This window comes from Telopea speciosissima, chromosome 11, assembly GCF_018873765.1.
Source record: "Telopea speciosissima isolate NSW1024214 ecotype Mountain lineage chromosome 11, Tspe_v1, whole genome shotgun sequence".
In the NCBI taxonomy this organism is placed as follows: Eukaryota; Viridiplantae; Streptophyta; class Magnoliopsida; order Proteales; family Proteaceae; genus Telopea; species Telopea speciosissima.
The window spans coordinates 47979337-47996048 of record NC_057926.1 but is presented as its reverse complement, the minus strand read 5'-3'; the positions used below and the strand labels follow the sequence as shown (position 1 = coordinate 47996048).

Genomic DNA, 16712 nt, shown 5'->3' with positions numbered 1-16712 from the left:
AGCTCTTGCCGCACCCCCCTCCTACTCAATGAATTCTTGGGCCATTTGGAATGTCTAGAGTCTCAACTCTGCTAAGCACATGCTGATATTTGTGCTACCTTCAATCCAACCATATTAATTTTTGCTGCCTCCTTGAAACAAGAGTCCTCAAATGAAATGCCCCCTTACATTGCTTCCTCCATCGCCCCCTCCAAGTCCTTCCTTTCAAACTAGTCCCATTGTCCCAACGGCCGTATTTGGCTCCTTTGGAACCCCTCCAAACTTCAGGTTTTGATGGCCTCCTCCCAGTTCATCCACCTCAAAATCTTAGATCCAAACTTTAAATTTTGGTGGCTTGCAAGCTAGACAGAGTTCTGGTAAATGAAGTTTGGTTGGCCTCCTTCCCCTCCGCCCATGCCTCCTTGATCTCCTTGGCATTTCTGACCATAGCCCCATCTCCCTCCTTTTCCAGCCCTACATTTCCTTATGCCCCAAACTCTTCAAATACTTTGATATATGGTCCCACCATCAAGACTTCCTTCCCATTATCAAAGCTGCCTGAGAGAAGCCTGTTCATGCCATCTCTTCCCGACTTCCCCCCTTATTGCCTTTGCCAAGAAGCTCAGAAAAGTCAAATGTGCCCTCAAAAGTTGGAACTCCACCTCCTTAGGGAACATCACCTCTTGGGTCTCTATCTGTATTCTGTACAGACAAATTGGCAGCCATCCAGCCTAGACTGCAGTTGGATATCTACATGCTGAAGAAGAAAAACAAACTACCCAAGACCTCAACTCTTTGATGGCCCAAGAAGAGAGTTTTTTAAGGCATAAGTCTGGAATCAAATGGTTGGAGCTTGGGGACTCTAATAATGCATATTTCCACAGATCTATGAAGACCAGATCCAAAGTTAACTCCATCCCCCATGCTCATTGCTAGAGATGGCTCCTCTCCACAGTGTTGATGCCATCAAGTCTGAAGTTGTTGCCTATTTCACTGACATTTTCCGGCCCCCTCCCCTAGTCTGCATCCCTGTGAAATCTACTATAAATTTGAACTTTGGACTTGTGTGATTTCAGGTTCTGGTTCAGTGTCCATGGTTGCCTCGATGCTGTGGGTTGCATCGGTGGAGGATTCCGGGGAGCCAACACAACTGGCCATTCTTGAGTCGGAAGATTATGCCGGCTGCCTGCATCTGAGCTACATGTGTCAAACATGCTTGGATACACACATGCAGAAGCTCTCCATTTCCTAGGCTGGGCTGTAGGTAATAACCTATTCTCTTATGTGTTTATATTGAATAATTGTTTAATTTATATATTAGGGGCAGAATAGTAATTACCACTTGTGGGACCCACGTCCCCAGTGCAGAATCCAATTTCCCATAGTTTACCCTAGCCGGGTTCCCTCTTATGTCGCATGACATCACTCGTATGGCTCAGATATAGTTAATTAACTAATTAATTCTAAGTATAATCAATTTTAAGAAACACATTTCCAAACTGATTTCAGCCCAACAAGGCAAACAAGCCTTAGTTAGGACTTTTAGTATAAATACAACACTTAGCTTTAGTCTTCATTTCTTTCCAATGCTGAAAACAGAAATCGATTCAGCTAGAGAAAAAGAAGGAAAAAGAGAAAGAAGAAGAGGAAGGAGAAGGGCTTAGACTTGGAGATTGGAGCTAAGACTTGGAGGTTGAGCTTGGAGCTGAGAAGAGAGGCTGTTATCACCATCTACACTTCAAATTCAGGTAGGAACCCAACCCATAATTCTGATTTAGTTTAAAATCCTCTCTCCTCCTTCAATCTATTGAGTTTGAAACTCAATTCAGCCCAACTTAGGCAACCTAGAATGAATTTGGATAAATCCCCAAATTGGAGCATGGTTTTGGGTTTAAATAACCCAACATTATCAACCCACCTTAATTATACCCTCTACCATCAAATTCAGACCATGCATGTCAAGATCCAAGCTTGATAGCCAAAACCCCCAATTCTGACTTTTGGATCGGATGGAGTTGCAGGCTTGCAACCAGTCGACCGTAGGGCCCCGAGTGTGAATCCGGTTCACTGTTTTAGCCCAGTTTTGATCCTAGTTGCTAGGGTTTTGACCAAGGACTCCTTCCATACCTAATTCATGATGTTTTGTTGTCTGTATAGGACTGTTAGACTCTATCTTAGTGAGGATTGGTTGGGTTTTGGGATTTTCTCTGTCTAGACATATCTTCTATCTCAGGTAAGGGAATTTGACCTTAATTTCAGTATGTTTTGTTACTTAATTCATGTTTGTTAATGTTTGTCATGTCATACATCATACTAAAATACTGTTCATATAGTTTTATAGCTCTGTCTTCTTTGCATTAGATGATGCATGTTGTTAGGTTGCATCTTCATTGCATTTGCATCTATTATTGTTCGTGAAACTACTATTGATGTTGATGCTGTCGGACAGAAATGCTTTACTATCTTTATTTGAAACATATGCCATCATGACAATGTGCATTGGGCTAGGGATATCATAAACCCAATGCTACGGCCCTTACCAACAGGGGAGAGGTGTTGGATAACCCGTGGTAGGTTCGAAGGGATGTTTCCGGGATGCCATTTACTGTCCCATATCCGAAGAACATTACAGGAATGGGAACAAACAGTAGAGTTGACATTGGGGGGTTCGTTGGCGTCAGATGTGTAATACCTGAGCTAGCGGGTCCCCACCTAGTAGAGTGGTATCGCTCAGGTGACCGACGTCTGGTTATGTGTTTCCGGGACCGAGGATATTATACCTACTACAGTAGCATTTATAACCCATGAGACCTAGTATCAATGTTAGAAGCATACTTAACTTTAGGTCATTCATCATGGACTATCTGCATTTGCTTGTGTGTTTCCCTTGCTGAGCTCAATGGAGCTCACCCCTGTGGATATCCTTATTTTTCAGATGACTCTCCTACTGCTGCCGGTGTTTCTGTGGGAGCTACTTCAGCTCTAGATCCTCCTACTGCTGCTGGAGTTGAGGCTCCGCTGTATGTGGAGCACGATGTCTCGTGCTCGTGCAACGACTGTGCTTTCTCTTGATTGTGGCCTAACAATCTAGGCTATCTCCTCCACTCTTTTGTGTTTATACATCACTTTTGTATACTTTAGTATGATATAGATCTTGTACTTTTGTCTTGGGTTACTGGTGGAATTTGTACAAATGTAACTCAAGTTTGACACACACACACACACACATATATATATATATAAATGAATTATCACTTAGTTCTCTTTACTATTGATCTTATTCTTATTATTTAAACTCTTCCGCTACGTTTAAATTACTGTATTGTGATCATCGTTGTGCATAGGGTATTGTACTTGCGATCCTTGGGATTGATTGGATGTCGGATGGCATCCAGTCACACTAGGCCCTTATTAACCAGGCCGGGGTGTGACAATCCCATCCCTGAGGGGATGCTAACCAAGTTCATCCCCAGTCACCTTTTTTTTTTTGGATGAATAAAATATGAATTTCCAAAAACCCCAAAGTGGGGGGGGGGGGAAATACTGGGGGGGAGAAGAGAGAGAGAGAGACAAAAAAGAGCCTCCCCTAAGAAGAAGCGAGAGGCTGAATCAAGGACTCAGGTAAACCCCAGGAGACAACAATGAGCTTGTTCCTAGGGGTATCTACAACATTGCACTGAGGTAAAACAGAAAGCTTGGAGCTAACATAAAAAAAGATGGCTTTCAAATCTTGTCGTAGGGGCAAGAGTTGGAGGTCCATCTACGTAGGTTACGCTCCATCCAAATATGGGAAATAGTAGCGCCAAAAGCAAACTTCCCAAGACCTCATCCCCAATCACCTTATTAGCTCTCTTCAAGCCATTCCGATAGTTGATTAGATTTTGGTTGTTGTTCACTCCAACAAGGCTAACAAATCCCTGGTCCTGATGGTTTCAATATGGGTTTCTTCTCTTGTTGGGATATCATTAGTGTTAATCTCATCAGGGCCATTACGAACTTCTTTTTTTACCCTAGCCAGATTAATGGGGTCAATCACACCTTCCTCTGCCTCATCCCCAAAAAAAGGAGCCTCCTCTATGTTTGATTTCAAACACAACTCTCTGTGCAACCTCCTGTACAAGTTCATAGCCAAAGTCCTTGCCAATCATCTTCAACTAGTAGTTGATTCCTTGGTTAGTACAACCCAATCAGCTTTCATTTATGGTAGAAGTATTACTGATAGCATCATTTTGTGCAATGAGATTGTCAGAGGATTCGACAGGAAATCCCACTCCCTTGCTGCCCTTATGAATATTAATACTCACAAAGCATTTGACTCCCTCAAATGGGCCTTCATCTCCAAAGTCTTACTCAAGATGTCCTTTCCCCCAGTTTTTGTCAATTGGATTCATTCTTGTATCTCCTCTCCTTATTTCTCTCTGTTCTTCCATCAAATATTCTGCTTTTTCCTGGATACTCGGGTTCAAATACCCATAGATTCGTTGTTTGCTTACTAGCTTCATATAATTCAGAAAACACTAGTTTTTTCGAAGCCTCTTGTTCATATCTCTCATCAAAAGGTGCTATTCAATAATGTTTGTCTAGCAGACACCCTGTCAATGGTAGCTTGGCCGACTACTTTGCCTCCTATGTTGGTATCCGTCAAGACTGTCCCCTCTCCCCCTTCATTTTCTCTAGCCCTTAAAGTTCTCTCTAGAAGCATCCAATTCAATACGGACCAGCATCTCATCTCTCCCATCCCCAAGTATAGAGCCCTCATGTTAACCCACCACTTGGCTTTTGCAGATGACCTCATGATATTCTCAAAGGCTGATCAGTTGGAAGTTAAAGAGTGCAAGGGAACAAGGGAAAGGATGGAAGTAGGAGGTTGGAGAAGAAGAGAAAATGGTGCAATGTTGTGTATTGGAGTATTGTCTCCAACACACCTATATTACTTCATTAATAGTAATAATATGAAAGGAATTATATACACCTCCCTAGGGAGGCAAAAGGTGAAAAAGAGAAATTACAATATAAGGACACTAGTCAACAAACTAGTTCCTAAAGTACCCCTACTACATAACCTCTAACACTCCCCTCAAGCTGGAGAATAAATGTCATGCTTTCCCAGCTTTCATACTAGGGCACCAAACTGGAGAGAAGTAAGTCCCTTGGTGAAGATGTCCACCAGTTGATCACCAGTCTTCACAAAAGGGGTGCAAATGTATCTAGAGTCCATCTTTATCTTGATGAAGTGCTGGTCCACTTCAATGTGCTTTGTTTTGTCATGTTGCACAGGATTGTGGGCTATACTTATGGCAGCCTTGTTATCAAAATAAAGCCTCATAGGTGCTTGAGTGCTTCAGTATCAAACTCCAACTCCTGGACTAGCGTCTTCAACCATAGGATATGACTTTTGCTGGTACTTCTATCTGTGACACAATGGGAAAGTTAGCCTTTTTTGCGGTCATAAACCATATCTGGATGGAATGCAACATCAAGAAATGGACCTCCAACTCTCGACTTCTTCATCAGATTTGGGACGCCATTTCTTTTGATATTAAAGTAAAGCTCTCTACTGTCCACTTTTTTTATTCTGATACCCCAAGGAACAGGCATATTGTTGTGTCCTGGGGTCTTTCTCCCTCCTTTCTCCAGCCCTCTTCCTCCTCTATTTGAGGCTCAGGCTGTTTGTGTATTTGAGTATTTTTCTTTCCCCGTCTTCGGGGGCTTGTAGTCCTCGTTTCTTCTTGGTAATGAAATCTTTATTCACCTAAAAAAAAAGTTAGGTTTAATAATTTATTCTGTTATTTTAAAATTAGTTAAAAAACTTCTAATATTATCATATGAGTTCAAATTTTTAATATTGGAATTATCAAAATTGTGTAGTTGAGGTGGCTCAACTATGAGGGTAGTGCTCCAAACTTAAGGAACGTTGCTCCTTTGCCTGAAAACACTTCCACCTCTGAGATTGAACCAGCCTGAAACTCTTTATGATAATAGACTATTAGTACATATAAGAAACCTCATCCTATATACAATTTCAATTGAACGCACTTGCCTCACGATACGTAGTTCCCTTGTTTAGTGTTTATTCGTGATACATTTTATATATTGCTTATTAATAATGTTTTATGCTCCAAAAGTGTATTTCTACACGTACCTTACACATCTCCTATACGATACGTCTCTTAAAATCATCCCTCTAATATAATATCCAATACCAATACTTAAAACCTTGGTTGATACTCCCATGAATCCTCATCAGAAAGTTGAGACTTGTGACGATAAAGAGTTTGCTAACAAGCATCAATATAGGAGCAAGGTACTAAAACTCGGAACTCGGTACCAACTCGGTCCCTTGAAAAACCGAGTTGAGTCGAGATCTTGCCGAGTTGGTGCATTTTTTTTCCCGACTCGAAGCCTCAACTTGGTGGATTTTAGACCTAGTTTGGGTCTGAAACTTGGTATTCAGCCTATTTTAGACCATTTAAACACAATGGCACTACCAGATTTTGCAAAGACAAAGTCCAAATAGGAGTTATGTACCGGTCAAACTTAATTTGGTGTGCACGAATGCTGTCAAAATCGCTCTGAATGAAAATATTTTCTTGGACATCAAAACAAATGAATATTTTACCGCACTTTTGGTTTTTAGCAATGTTTTACCATATTAAGATTTATGGAATTTTTAGATTTGAAAAATACCCCAGCATTAGAAAGTTGAAAATTGCACCTACCACCGGAAATCCAGTTTTTGTTCTTGAACTGGGGGGTTAACTTTTTTTCCTTCTGGAATTTGATTTTTTAACTATTTTTATTAGATTCAAATGTTTTTTGAAATACAAATACAAAAACATTTACTTAAATGATGTTAGGTATAAATAAATGTCTGTCTTAATTCCTGGCTTAAATAAGTGTCTGTATACCTAGGTTTGCATAGATATGTGTCTGTATACCAAGATTTGCCACCAAGATCTCGAGATCTGGCACTCATATAAAGGAGTTTGGGTCGAGATTCTCGAGATCTCAGCTAGATCTCAAGATCTCGGTCAAGTTGTTGCACTTTTGCAACTCGTATGCCAACTCGTCTCGGTTTCTCAAAAATCCGAAAAACTCGCCGAGATCTCGCGGGTTCTCGAAATACGTATAGGAGATTGGTTGGTAAACTTATTAACCTTGCTGTGACTAGGCCAAACATATCTTTTGCAATACATGTTATAAGTCAGTTAATGGAGACACCTAAGCAAACTCATTGAGAGGCAGCATGTCGTATTTTGAGATATCACATGGGTGATCTAGGAAAGGGTCTCGTGTATAAGCCTCATAAACGTGTTGATCATGTTGGTCATTTTGATGCTGAATGGGCTAGAGCTGAAGGAGATACAAGGTCAACCACTGGATACTGTACGGTTGCTGGTGGGTAACCTTGTCAGCTGAAGGAGTAACAAATAAACTACAATGGTGAGGTCTATTGCTAAAGCTGAGTGTAGAATTATGGCTCATACTGCAGCTGAGTTGATGCGGTTAAAGTCGCTTCTTCAAGAACTTCGTTTTCTCATAAAAAAGCATATCGATATGCATTGTGATAACAAAGCAGCAATACATATTATTAGTAATCTTGTCTTCCATGAAGTCAATTGTCATTTAGTGCAGGATGTTGTGATTATCATTTCTTACATCTGCCCTTCCCTAGAAGCAGCAGTAGCAGGAGCCTCATGCACTAGGTATGCCCTTTGTGGTGATTCTCATTTCGTACAGGATGTTGTGATGAGGAAGTTGACCTCTACTCCTTTGTTAGTTTTAGACGTCAGCTTGGTGATATTTCACCACGTAGTTGTCAAGGCAGTGCCTAGAACATAACGCCTAGGCGTCATTTAGGTGTCAAAGCTCTTTCTTGGGACCAAGGCAACAATACGTCTTGTTGACACTTCACGAGTTTACGTTGATTTCTGTTTATTGCTTTGTATTTTGATGAGTATGATTATCATATATTCTATCTTTGTTTATTATATGTTGGTTTTCTCATATTAGTTCATTACTACCATAATTATATCATATTACACTGATATGGCATTTATGTTGCGTATAAACATAATTATACATCTGAGGAGCCTAAGCGACAGTGTGATACCTAGACGTCCCTCCAACACCTTGGATCGCCTAGTTGCCTTGACAACCATGGATCACAAAAGCTTTGTATGGGCCTGCTTTTTTTAAAAGTTATTTCAAGCAAGGCATGGATGATATTTATGCTCCAGCTTGAGGGGGATTGTTAAGAGTTTAGTACCGTAAGGTGTAGGGGTGTTTCTATCATTATTTTTAGTAGTCAGGGATCTTGTTGTAATTTCTGATAGTTTTAGTGTTATAAGTACATGTCAGTGCTACCGATTGGGTGTTCTTCTTCCCTCTCTTCTTCTAGTTGGTATTACTGATTATATTAATAGGAAACTGTCACACTAGGTAAATTAGAAATATACTTTTCATTTTTATTTTTTTTAGATATTGTTGAATTCCGTGAATACTGGCTTGAGTCAGAGTGACTACAGCCATCTTTATTTATAATGTAAAGAACATTCTGGAATTGGTACAAGGACAAAATTACCCCTAGGACAATTCTACCCTTGAACCCATATTACAACACTCCCCCTCAAGTTGGAGCATACATGTCGAACATGCCCAACTTGCTAATTATTGGACAAAATAGCTTACTACTAATTCCTTTGGTAAGGATATCAATCAGCTGCTCACTGGACTGAATAAATGGAATACAAATAATTCCTTGCTCCAATTTCTCCTTGATAAAATGCCGGTCCATCTCAACATGTTTGGTACAATCATGTTGGACCGGGTTGTGAGCAATGCTAATTGCAGACTTGCTATCACAGTAGAGTCGCATTGGAAGATCAACATTCTTACCCAAATCTTGAAGAAGTCCCTTGAGCCAAAGAAGTTCACAAATACCTTGTGCCATAGCTCTAAATTCGGCTTCAGCACTAGATCGAGCCACAACTACCTGTTTCTTGCTTCTCCAAGTAGTCAAGTTTCGTCCAACAAATGTGCAATATCCGGATGTCGACTTCCTATCATCAGGACTTCCAGCCCAATCTGCATCAATGTATGCTTCAATCCGGAGATGACAATGTGGAGAATACAAGACTCCTTTTCCAAGAGATGACTATTGGAGAAGTGGTAAAAAAGGATATGCATGAGGTAGGGCTCGATCCTAGTATGACCGCAGATAGAGTTATTTGGAGGACCAGGACCCGTGTAGCCGACCCCTTGTAAGGGAATGTTCCTGGGATACGGTTTTGACCTTTTTCCATTACTTATTTTCTATTCTTCTTTCTTTTACTTCTTGTACTTCTTTTTACTTCTCTTATTTCTTTAACTGTCATAGCCTCTTCGGATCCCATTTAGTTGGGATAAGGTTATGGTTGTTGGTTTTTTTGTTGTTGTTGTTGTTGTTGACTTCAGGTACCGAAGTATTCTATATGCTGCCTCCAAGTGCGAGGAGTTAGGATCATGCATGTATTGACTCACGATACTCACAACAAATGTAATATCTAGTCGAGTATGTGAGAGGCATATCAACCGGCCAACTAACCTCTGATAGCTACCCTTATCCACCGGGTCACCTTCCTTACTCTTCAAGTGTGTGTTGGGCTCAAGAGGGGTATCTGTTGGTTTACAACTAAGCATCCTTGTTTCACTCAATAAATCCAGGGTATATTTTCTATGAGAGAGAGATATGCCCTTGGCTGAATAGGCAACCTCAATCCCCAAGAAATACCTTAACTTCCCCAAATCTTTGACTTCAAATTCGGTGCCCAGATAAGTCTTCAATCCAAATTTCCTGTGCATCACTGCCCGTGATTATTATATCATCAACATAGACAATAAAAATTCTCACTTGCTGTCCCACCCTTTTAACAAACAAGGTGTGATCAGCATTGCTCTGCTTATACCCATATGCAATCATGGCCTTATAGAAGCGACCAAACCAAGCTCTTGGTGACTGCTTTAGACCGTACAGGGCCTTCTTCAACTTGCATACCTTTCTCTAAGTCTCTAAAGAAGCAAAACCAGGAGGTATCTCCTGTGAAGGTGACCCTCTTTTGGGCGAGAGAGTCACCGATAAGAACCAAAACTCTTCTTCTCATCAGCCGGATGACCAGTCAGCCAAGACATACCTGCTAATCCGATGCCCACCCCGCCTCATATTGTGCTCACCACTTCAACAGGAGACCGAACAAGGCTTCTTTCGGATTCCCGGGGCCCGAATCAGAGCGGAGGCGGCAGGGCAGGTATTCTCATAAAAGAAAGACCAAGTCTCCATACAGGAAGGCATTCTTCACATCAAGTTATTGGAGATCCCAACCTTTATTCACAGCACAAGAAATGATGAATTGTACAATATTCATCTTTGCTACAGGAGCAAAGGTCTCTTAATAGTCAATTCCTTGGGTTTGAGTGAACCCTTTGGCACCTAACCTTGCTTTATATCTTTCCACTGAACCACCTGACTTGTGCCTCACAACAAAGACCCATTTGCAGCCAACAGGTTTCTTTCCTGGTGGAGGATTCACCAAATCCCAGGTCTGATTCTTCTCAAGGGCAAGCATTTATTCGTTCATCGCATCCTTCCATTTCTGTTCGGCTATTGCTTCCTGCCAATTGTTAGGGATGGTAACAGAGGATAGCGAAGACACAAAGGCATGGAATGAAGGAGTTAAAGAGTTTTTTGGGTGAATAAAAATTTCATTACTAAAAGGAAAGACAGCCCTCAAATAGGAGGGAGGAAAACAAGAACCAGCAGCAGAAGCTCAAACAGGTGAGCCTGCTGGGAAAAGGGAGATAGAAGAAAGACCCCAGGATACAACAATCAGCCTGTTCCTTGGGGTGTCAATACAAGAAGGAGTAACCAAACTAAGCTTAGATTTGATTTCAAAGGAGATGGAAACCCCAATCTGGTTAGCAGATCTAGATTTGGAGGTCCATTTCCGAGTATTGCGCTCCATCCATATGTGGTTGATGGTAGCAGAGAAAGCCATCTTCCCAATGACGTCACAAAGAGTAGAACCACCAAAGGTTATATCAACCCAAATCCATTCTCAATCAAAAGGAAGGATCCTCCTGTTTCTTGGCCAGCATTTGGAGAGAATACCTTTCTAGATATAGCAGGAGAAAGGGCAATCAAAGAAAAGATGGTTTGTGTCTTCAATCCCATTCCAACATAGACCACAATTGGGAGAGACCAAGATGTGGCGGTGCCTGAGGAAAGCTTGCGTTGGGAGGCAGTTGGAGAAGACTCTCCAAGCCGTGAAGCTGTGTCTAGGAATGTGGTACTTGTACCAGACAAGTTTCCTCCAAGGAACAAGCGGGAGGCGAGTTCTAACAAGATCCCAAGCAGATTTAGAGCTGAACTTTCCCAAAGACCTAGGCAGCCAAGTGACACAATCATCCCTTATGAAGGGTCTTCTGGAAATAGAGGGCAATAAGGTCCAGATAGAGGTAAGAGCTGGGATAGAGGAATCAGGGAGGTCCCATCCGTCAGTATTAAGAATATCAGCCACCAAGGCATTTCTAGGCAGCCCCGAACCATAGATCATTCTAGGACTGACATGATGAAGCAGGATTCCCAAAGGATGCCAATTGCCAATGATCTAACCAGAACAGAGTGGAGTTCCCATATCCAATGTGAGATTGGATAGATCCAAGAACTAAGGAACAGTTATCTAGAATTTTGCGCCAGATCCAAGAAGCATCCGAAGATATATGGACAGTCCAAATAGAATCCGAACGGAGAAGGCCCGAATATATCCAGTCCACCCAAATACTTTTTGCCTTAGACACAATCTTCCATAACAATTTGATGATGCCAGCTAAGTTCACATCCTTTATCCTTCTAATACCCAAACCTCCTTCCACTAAAGGATGACAAACAGAGCCCTAACTAACAGGCTGAAGGAATCTAGTAGCATCAGAGCCTTTCCAAAGGAAAGAAGACATGAGGAATTCCAAAGACTTGATGATGGATTGAGGCAGCCCATAGATACCTGACCAGTAAATGTGACAGGCCGAAGGAGTTAAAGAGTTATATGACACAAAATTGGAAATAGGATGTTGTGTACAACTCCGCTTTGGTTTCCGAATAGCAATGGGTAAATCAAGACTGGGATCAGGAGGAAGGTTACTAGGAAGATGACTAGGAGCAGGACTTAGAGCAGGTACCGATTGTGTAGGATCAGTGGTGGTGGTCTCTTTGTATCGAGGGCCATGAGAAGGAAAATCAGTTCCACGAGAGTAAGTCTTCATATTATTCTCCCACTGGACTGTTTGTTGTTGCTCATTCTATCCTACTTCTTGTTCTTGACTTGTAATCCTATCTTCCAGTTCAACAAAGGCATCCTCTACAGTAGGTATATCAACATCCAGAGGAGCAATCAGCGGGACCTCTTCATCACTTAAAATCTCCCCCTGCAGAGGTACCGGCTGTTTAAAGTAAGCTTTAGATTCCCAGAACACTACATCCATGGTGACAAACAATTTCCTAGTAAGACGATGATAGCATTTATACCCCTTTTGGGTAGCCGAGTAGCCGAGAAAAAGACACCGCAGCCCTTTAGGATCAAACTTGTCGTGTACATAGTGATTCCGGGCAAACACCACATAGCCAAAAATCTTGGGGGGCACAACAAACGTGGAAGTCCCCAATAGAATTTCCAATGGGCAGCGACCTCCTAAGACCCGTGAGGGAAGCCGAATGATAAGGTAACTGGTTGTAAAGACAGCATCACCCCAGAAACAAGGAGGAACAGCCATAGCAAACATAAGAGAACAAGAAACCTCCAACAGATGTCGGTTCTTGCGTTCAGCTACTCCCTTTTAAGCAGGAGTATCCACACAAGAAGTCTGATGGATGATTCCATGGCTATCCAAATATGAGCGAAAGGCACCATCCATGTATTCCTTGCCATTGTCCAACCTGAGAATTTTCACCCTGGCATCAAACTGGGTATGGACCATCTTATGAAATAGTATGAAACAGGTGATTCACTCTTACTATGCATCAAGTAGACCCAAGTGGTCCGACTGTAACAGTCAATGAAGGTAACAAACCATCGAAATCCAGAAGTAGAAACACACCGGGCAGGGCCCCACACATCAGAATGTATCAAACTAAATGGACTCATACTTCTATTATCAGAAATAGGATAAGCACTTCGAGTTTGCTTTGCCAAAGTGCAAGAATCACAAGAAAAATTATTCAGATTACAATGGTTTAATAAACTACGAAATAGAACAGATAAAACACCTAATGGTGGATGGCCCAAATGACGATGCCAATTATTCAACTCAAACAATGCGGAATCAGAATCAGAAGATGCAGGACGGGATGTCAAGGCTGCCGGAGACCTCTCAAGCACGTATAGACCACCAACTACCTTACCACATGCAATCATACTGCCCGTTGCCAAGTCTTGGAACAAACAATGGGTCGGAAAAAAAAGTTACTCACAGTTTAAATCCCTAGTCAAGCTACTAATGGAAAGCAAATTAGTAGAAAATTTAGGGGCATGCAATACAAAGGAAAGGCAAACAGAGGAAGTGCACCGCATAGATCCCTTTCCCGAGATGGGAGAAAGAGACCCATCAACAACACGGACCTTATTATGACCAGATAAAGGGGAATATTTGAAAAAAAAAGAGGAAGAACCTGTCATATGGTCGTTTGCCCCTAAGTCAATAACCCAAGAATCGGGTATGACTGACGTGCAGTTCCCACCAAATGAAATACCTGTGGAAGAAGTGGTAGTGGGATTGGAAGGCAGAGAGATAGCCGAAGCAGCCATTGAAGGAGATACAGATGCCAAAGAAGATGTGTCCAATCGAGTCATCATATCCCATAGATTTTCCAGTTCAGCCACAACTTGGGCCAGAGATTGGTCGGGCTGCTCTTCAGTAGATGCCTGATTAGCACGGGTGTTAGTGGGCCGATTGGAACCACCCTTCCCACGCTCACGAGTATCTGCAGGGCAACCATGGAGCTTCCAACATCGATCCTTTGTGTGCCATTCCTTCCCACAGTAATCACATTTAATAGGGGCGATCACCAGTAACAGAACGGGAAGAATTCCCACGGGAAGCCGATTGGGAGCCAGAAAGAAGGGCCAATCATTCCTGAGTAACAGAGGTAACCATGGTTGTACATCTACTGTCTTCAGCCACAAGAATCGCATAGGCCTGCTCAAGAGTAGGCAGAGGATCACGATTCAGAATATTGGCCCAGATCTGATTAAACTCAATGTTGAGGCCAGCCAAAAAATCAAAGACTCGCAAACCATCTTCCCACTTCCGGAAAGTTGTGGTGTCAACATCACAGGTTGTAGTGAATGTGCCCAGAAAATCCAACTGTTGCCACATAGTGCACATTTTATTATAATATTGAGAAAGGAACAACTCCAACTGCTTGGTAGAGTGGATCTTCTAATGGAGTTCATAGCATTGGGCGGCATTCCCAACCTGAGAATAGGTGTCTTGGGCTGTCTTCTATATTTTTGCAGCCATATCCAGCAGAAGGTAACGCCCGGCAATTTCTTGGTCCATGGAATTAACCAGATAGGACATGACCAAGAAATTAAAATTCATCCATCGATCCTGTGCAAAACCAGCCTCGGTAAGCCTGACATGGGTGCCCGTGATGTAGCCAAAGAGACCACGGGAACCAATTGCGAACAAGCAAGAACAAGACCACAAGAGATAGTTGCTGCCTAATTTGATGGGGTTCACCGGAAACAGAAGAAAGTCACGTTGCGACGAACCATCAAGGCCAGAAGAAGCAGAACTGATTTCCGAAGTGTCAGGCATGGTGTTTGGTCAAAAAAAAATCGCAAGAACAGAAACAAATCCTCCAAAAAAAATCAGATCATAAGGAGGAAAAAGAACAGCCCTTGGTGGGAGTCAACTCACCACCAAGGGAGGGGAAAAAATGACGGCAAAAGAAGGGGACTCCTCATGAGAAAGAGGAGAGGCGAGACGCCTGCGGGAAAGATGGAAGGGGCTGGCGGAGGTGGCGGAAGGTGGCGGAAGGTCTGGCGGTGGTGGTGGAGGGTTGGCGGAAGGTTGGAGGAGGTCGGTAGTGGCTGGCGGAGACTTGCAGAGGGTAGTGGCGGCGGCTGGCGGTGTTGTTCTTAGGGCAGAATTACGAAGGAGAGAAAGAGAAAAAAAAAAAAGGAAAAAAATTTATATCCCATATTCCCGGAATATTTTTGGCTCTGATGCCATGTTGGATTCCATGAATACTGGCTTGAGTCAGAGTGACTACAGCCATCTTTATTATAATGTAAAAAAGAACATTCTGGAATTTGTACAAGGACAAAATTACCCCCTAGGACAATTCTACCCATGAACCCATATTACAACAAATATATAGATTGAAAGGATTTATTTGAAAATAAGAGATCTGTATACATTTATTTGTAAATAAAATTTTGTAAGACAATACAAGACCCACTTCAGTGCTTGATGCAATATGCCAGAGACGAAGTTGTAGACGTCAGACGAAACCTGAGCAGCAGCAGCAGTGGCTGCAACTTTTTCTTACTGATTCTTCCTCCTCCTTCATCTATGGCAGTGCAGCAGCAGCAGCGGTAGCTGCAATCTACTTCTCCTCTTGCAGCTGCTGTTGTTGCTACATCTTCTTCTTCTTCTTCCTCCTCCTCCTCCCCCTACTCTTCTTCTTCTTCAGTGGCAATGGAAAATCTGCTGCAGCTTCATTCTTCTCTGGCAGAAGCATCTGCTGCTTCATCTTGTACTCCCTTCCATATTCTTCTTATTTCTTTTTCTATTTCTCTCTGTTTTAAACCCTTTTCCTCCATTTTCTGGCCTGTTTCCTTCAAACCACCTAGGCATTGCATAGGCTACGCCTTGTCAACTATGGAAAGACCAAAATAAAAATGTCTGTTTGATGGCAAATCAGGAGACTTAAGCTTAGATGCAGGGACAATAGCTTTTCTAAGTTCCATCATGGTAAAGCATTTTATAAAAGTGATGTAGCGGGTTGAATGGGACAATTATGATGAAGAGTGGTCAGAATTTTGCATGATGTTCTTAACAAGTATTCCGTTAGTTTGGATCATTTTATCTAGTGTAGCGCATTTGGGATTACTCTATACAAGTTTATATACTAACATAGTTGAAGTTATCATTATCACTTCATAAATAACGGAGAAAACCAACATATGTAAACATTACAAAGCAATAAAATCATTTGAAAGGCTAAGAAAAGAGTAGTAGTCAAAGTATATTCAAGCACAAACCCATGATGTCAAAATATGTTGAGACATCAAATCAATGTTTTTCAGAATGCAAGGCAACAGAACTATACCTCTTGAACAGTAAGCAGGAAGAAGAACAAAGGATCTACAAAAATCGCCAGCAAGCATGCAATAACAAAAAATTTATTCCATTGTTGAACAACTTTAGCATGAGGATTCATGACACCAGGAATGAATGGATGTAGAAAGTTGAAAATCTTCCTCGCCCAACCATCCCCGTAGAAAGCTTTATGCAACTACAATCAAACACAGAAGACGGCAAATTGCATAAGCATGTCAATGCATGTCAACATTTAAAATGCCGAAGATTTATTAATTAGGCAACAGAAAGAGCAATTACAAATAGGAAAAGAAAACTACTATGAAGTATTCGCAACCAAGAACACCACCAGAATATAATACTTCAACTCTTAA

At 41.8% G+C, this 16712-nt stretch overlaps 1 protein-coding gene across 1 annotated transcript in view; it reads right to left on the bottom strand.

Annotated features, from left to right (window-relative positions):
• Positions 1–16712, bottom strand: part of LOC122646424 (probable cyclic nucleotide-gated ion channel 20, chloroplastic) — a 79017-nt gene that overhangs the window by 51865 nt on the left and 10440 nt on the right. The window contains exon 3 of the mRNA XM_043839977.1: positions 16349–16534. Within this exon, the coding sequence (XP_043695912.1) occupies positions 16349–16534 (186 nt within the window). The remainder of the gene's footprint in view (positions 1–16348; positions 16535–16712) is intronic.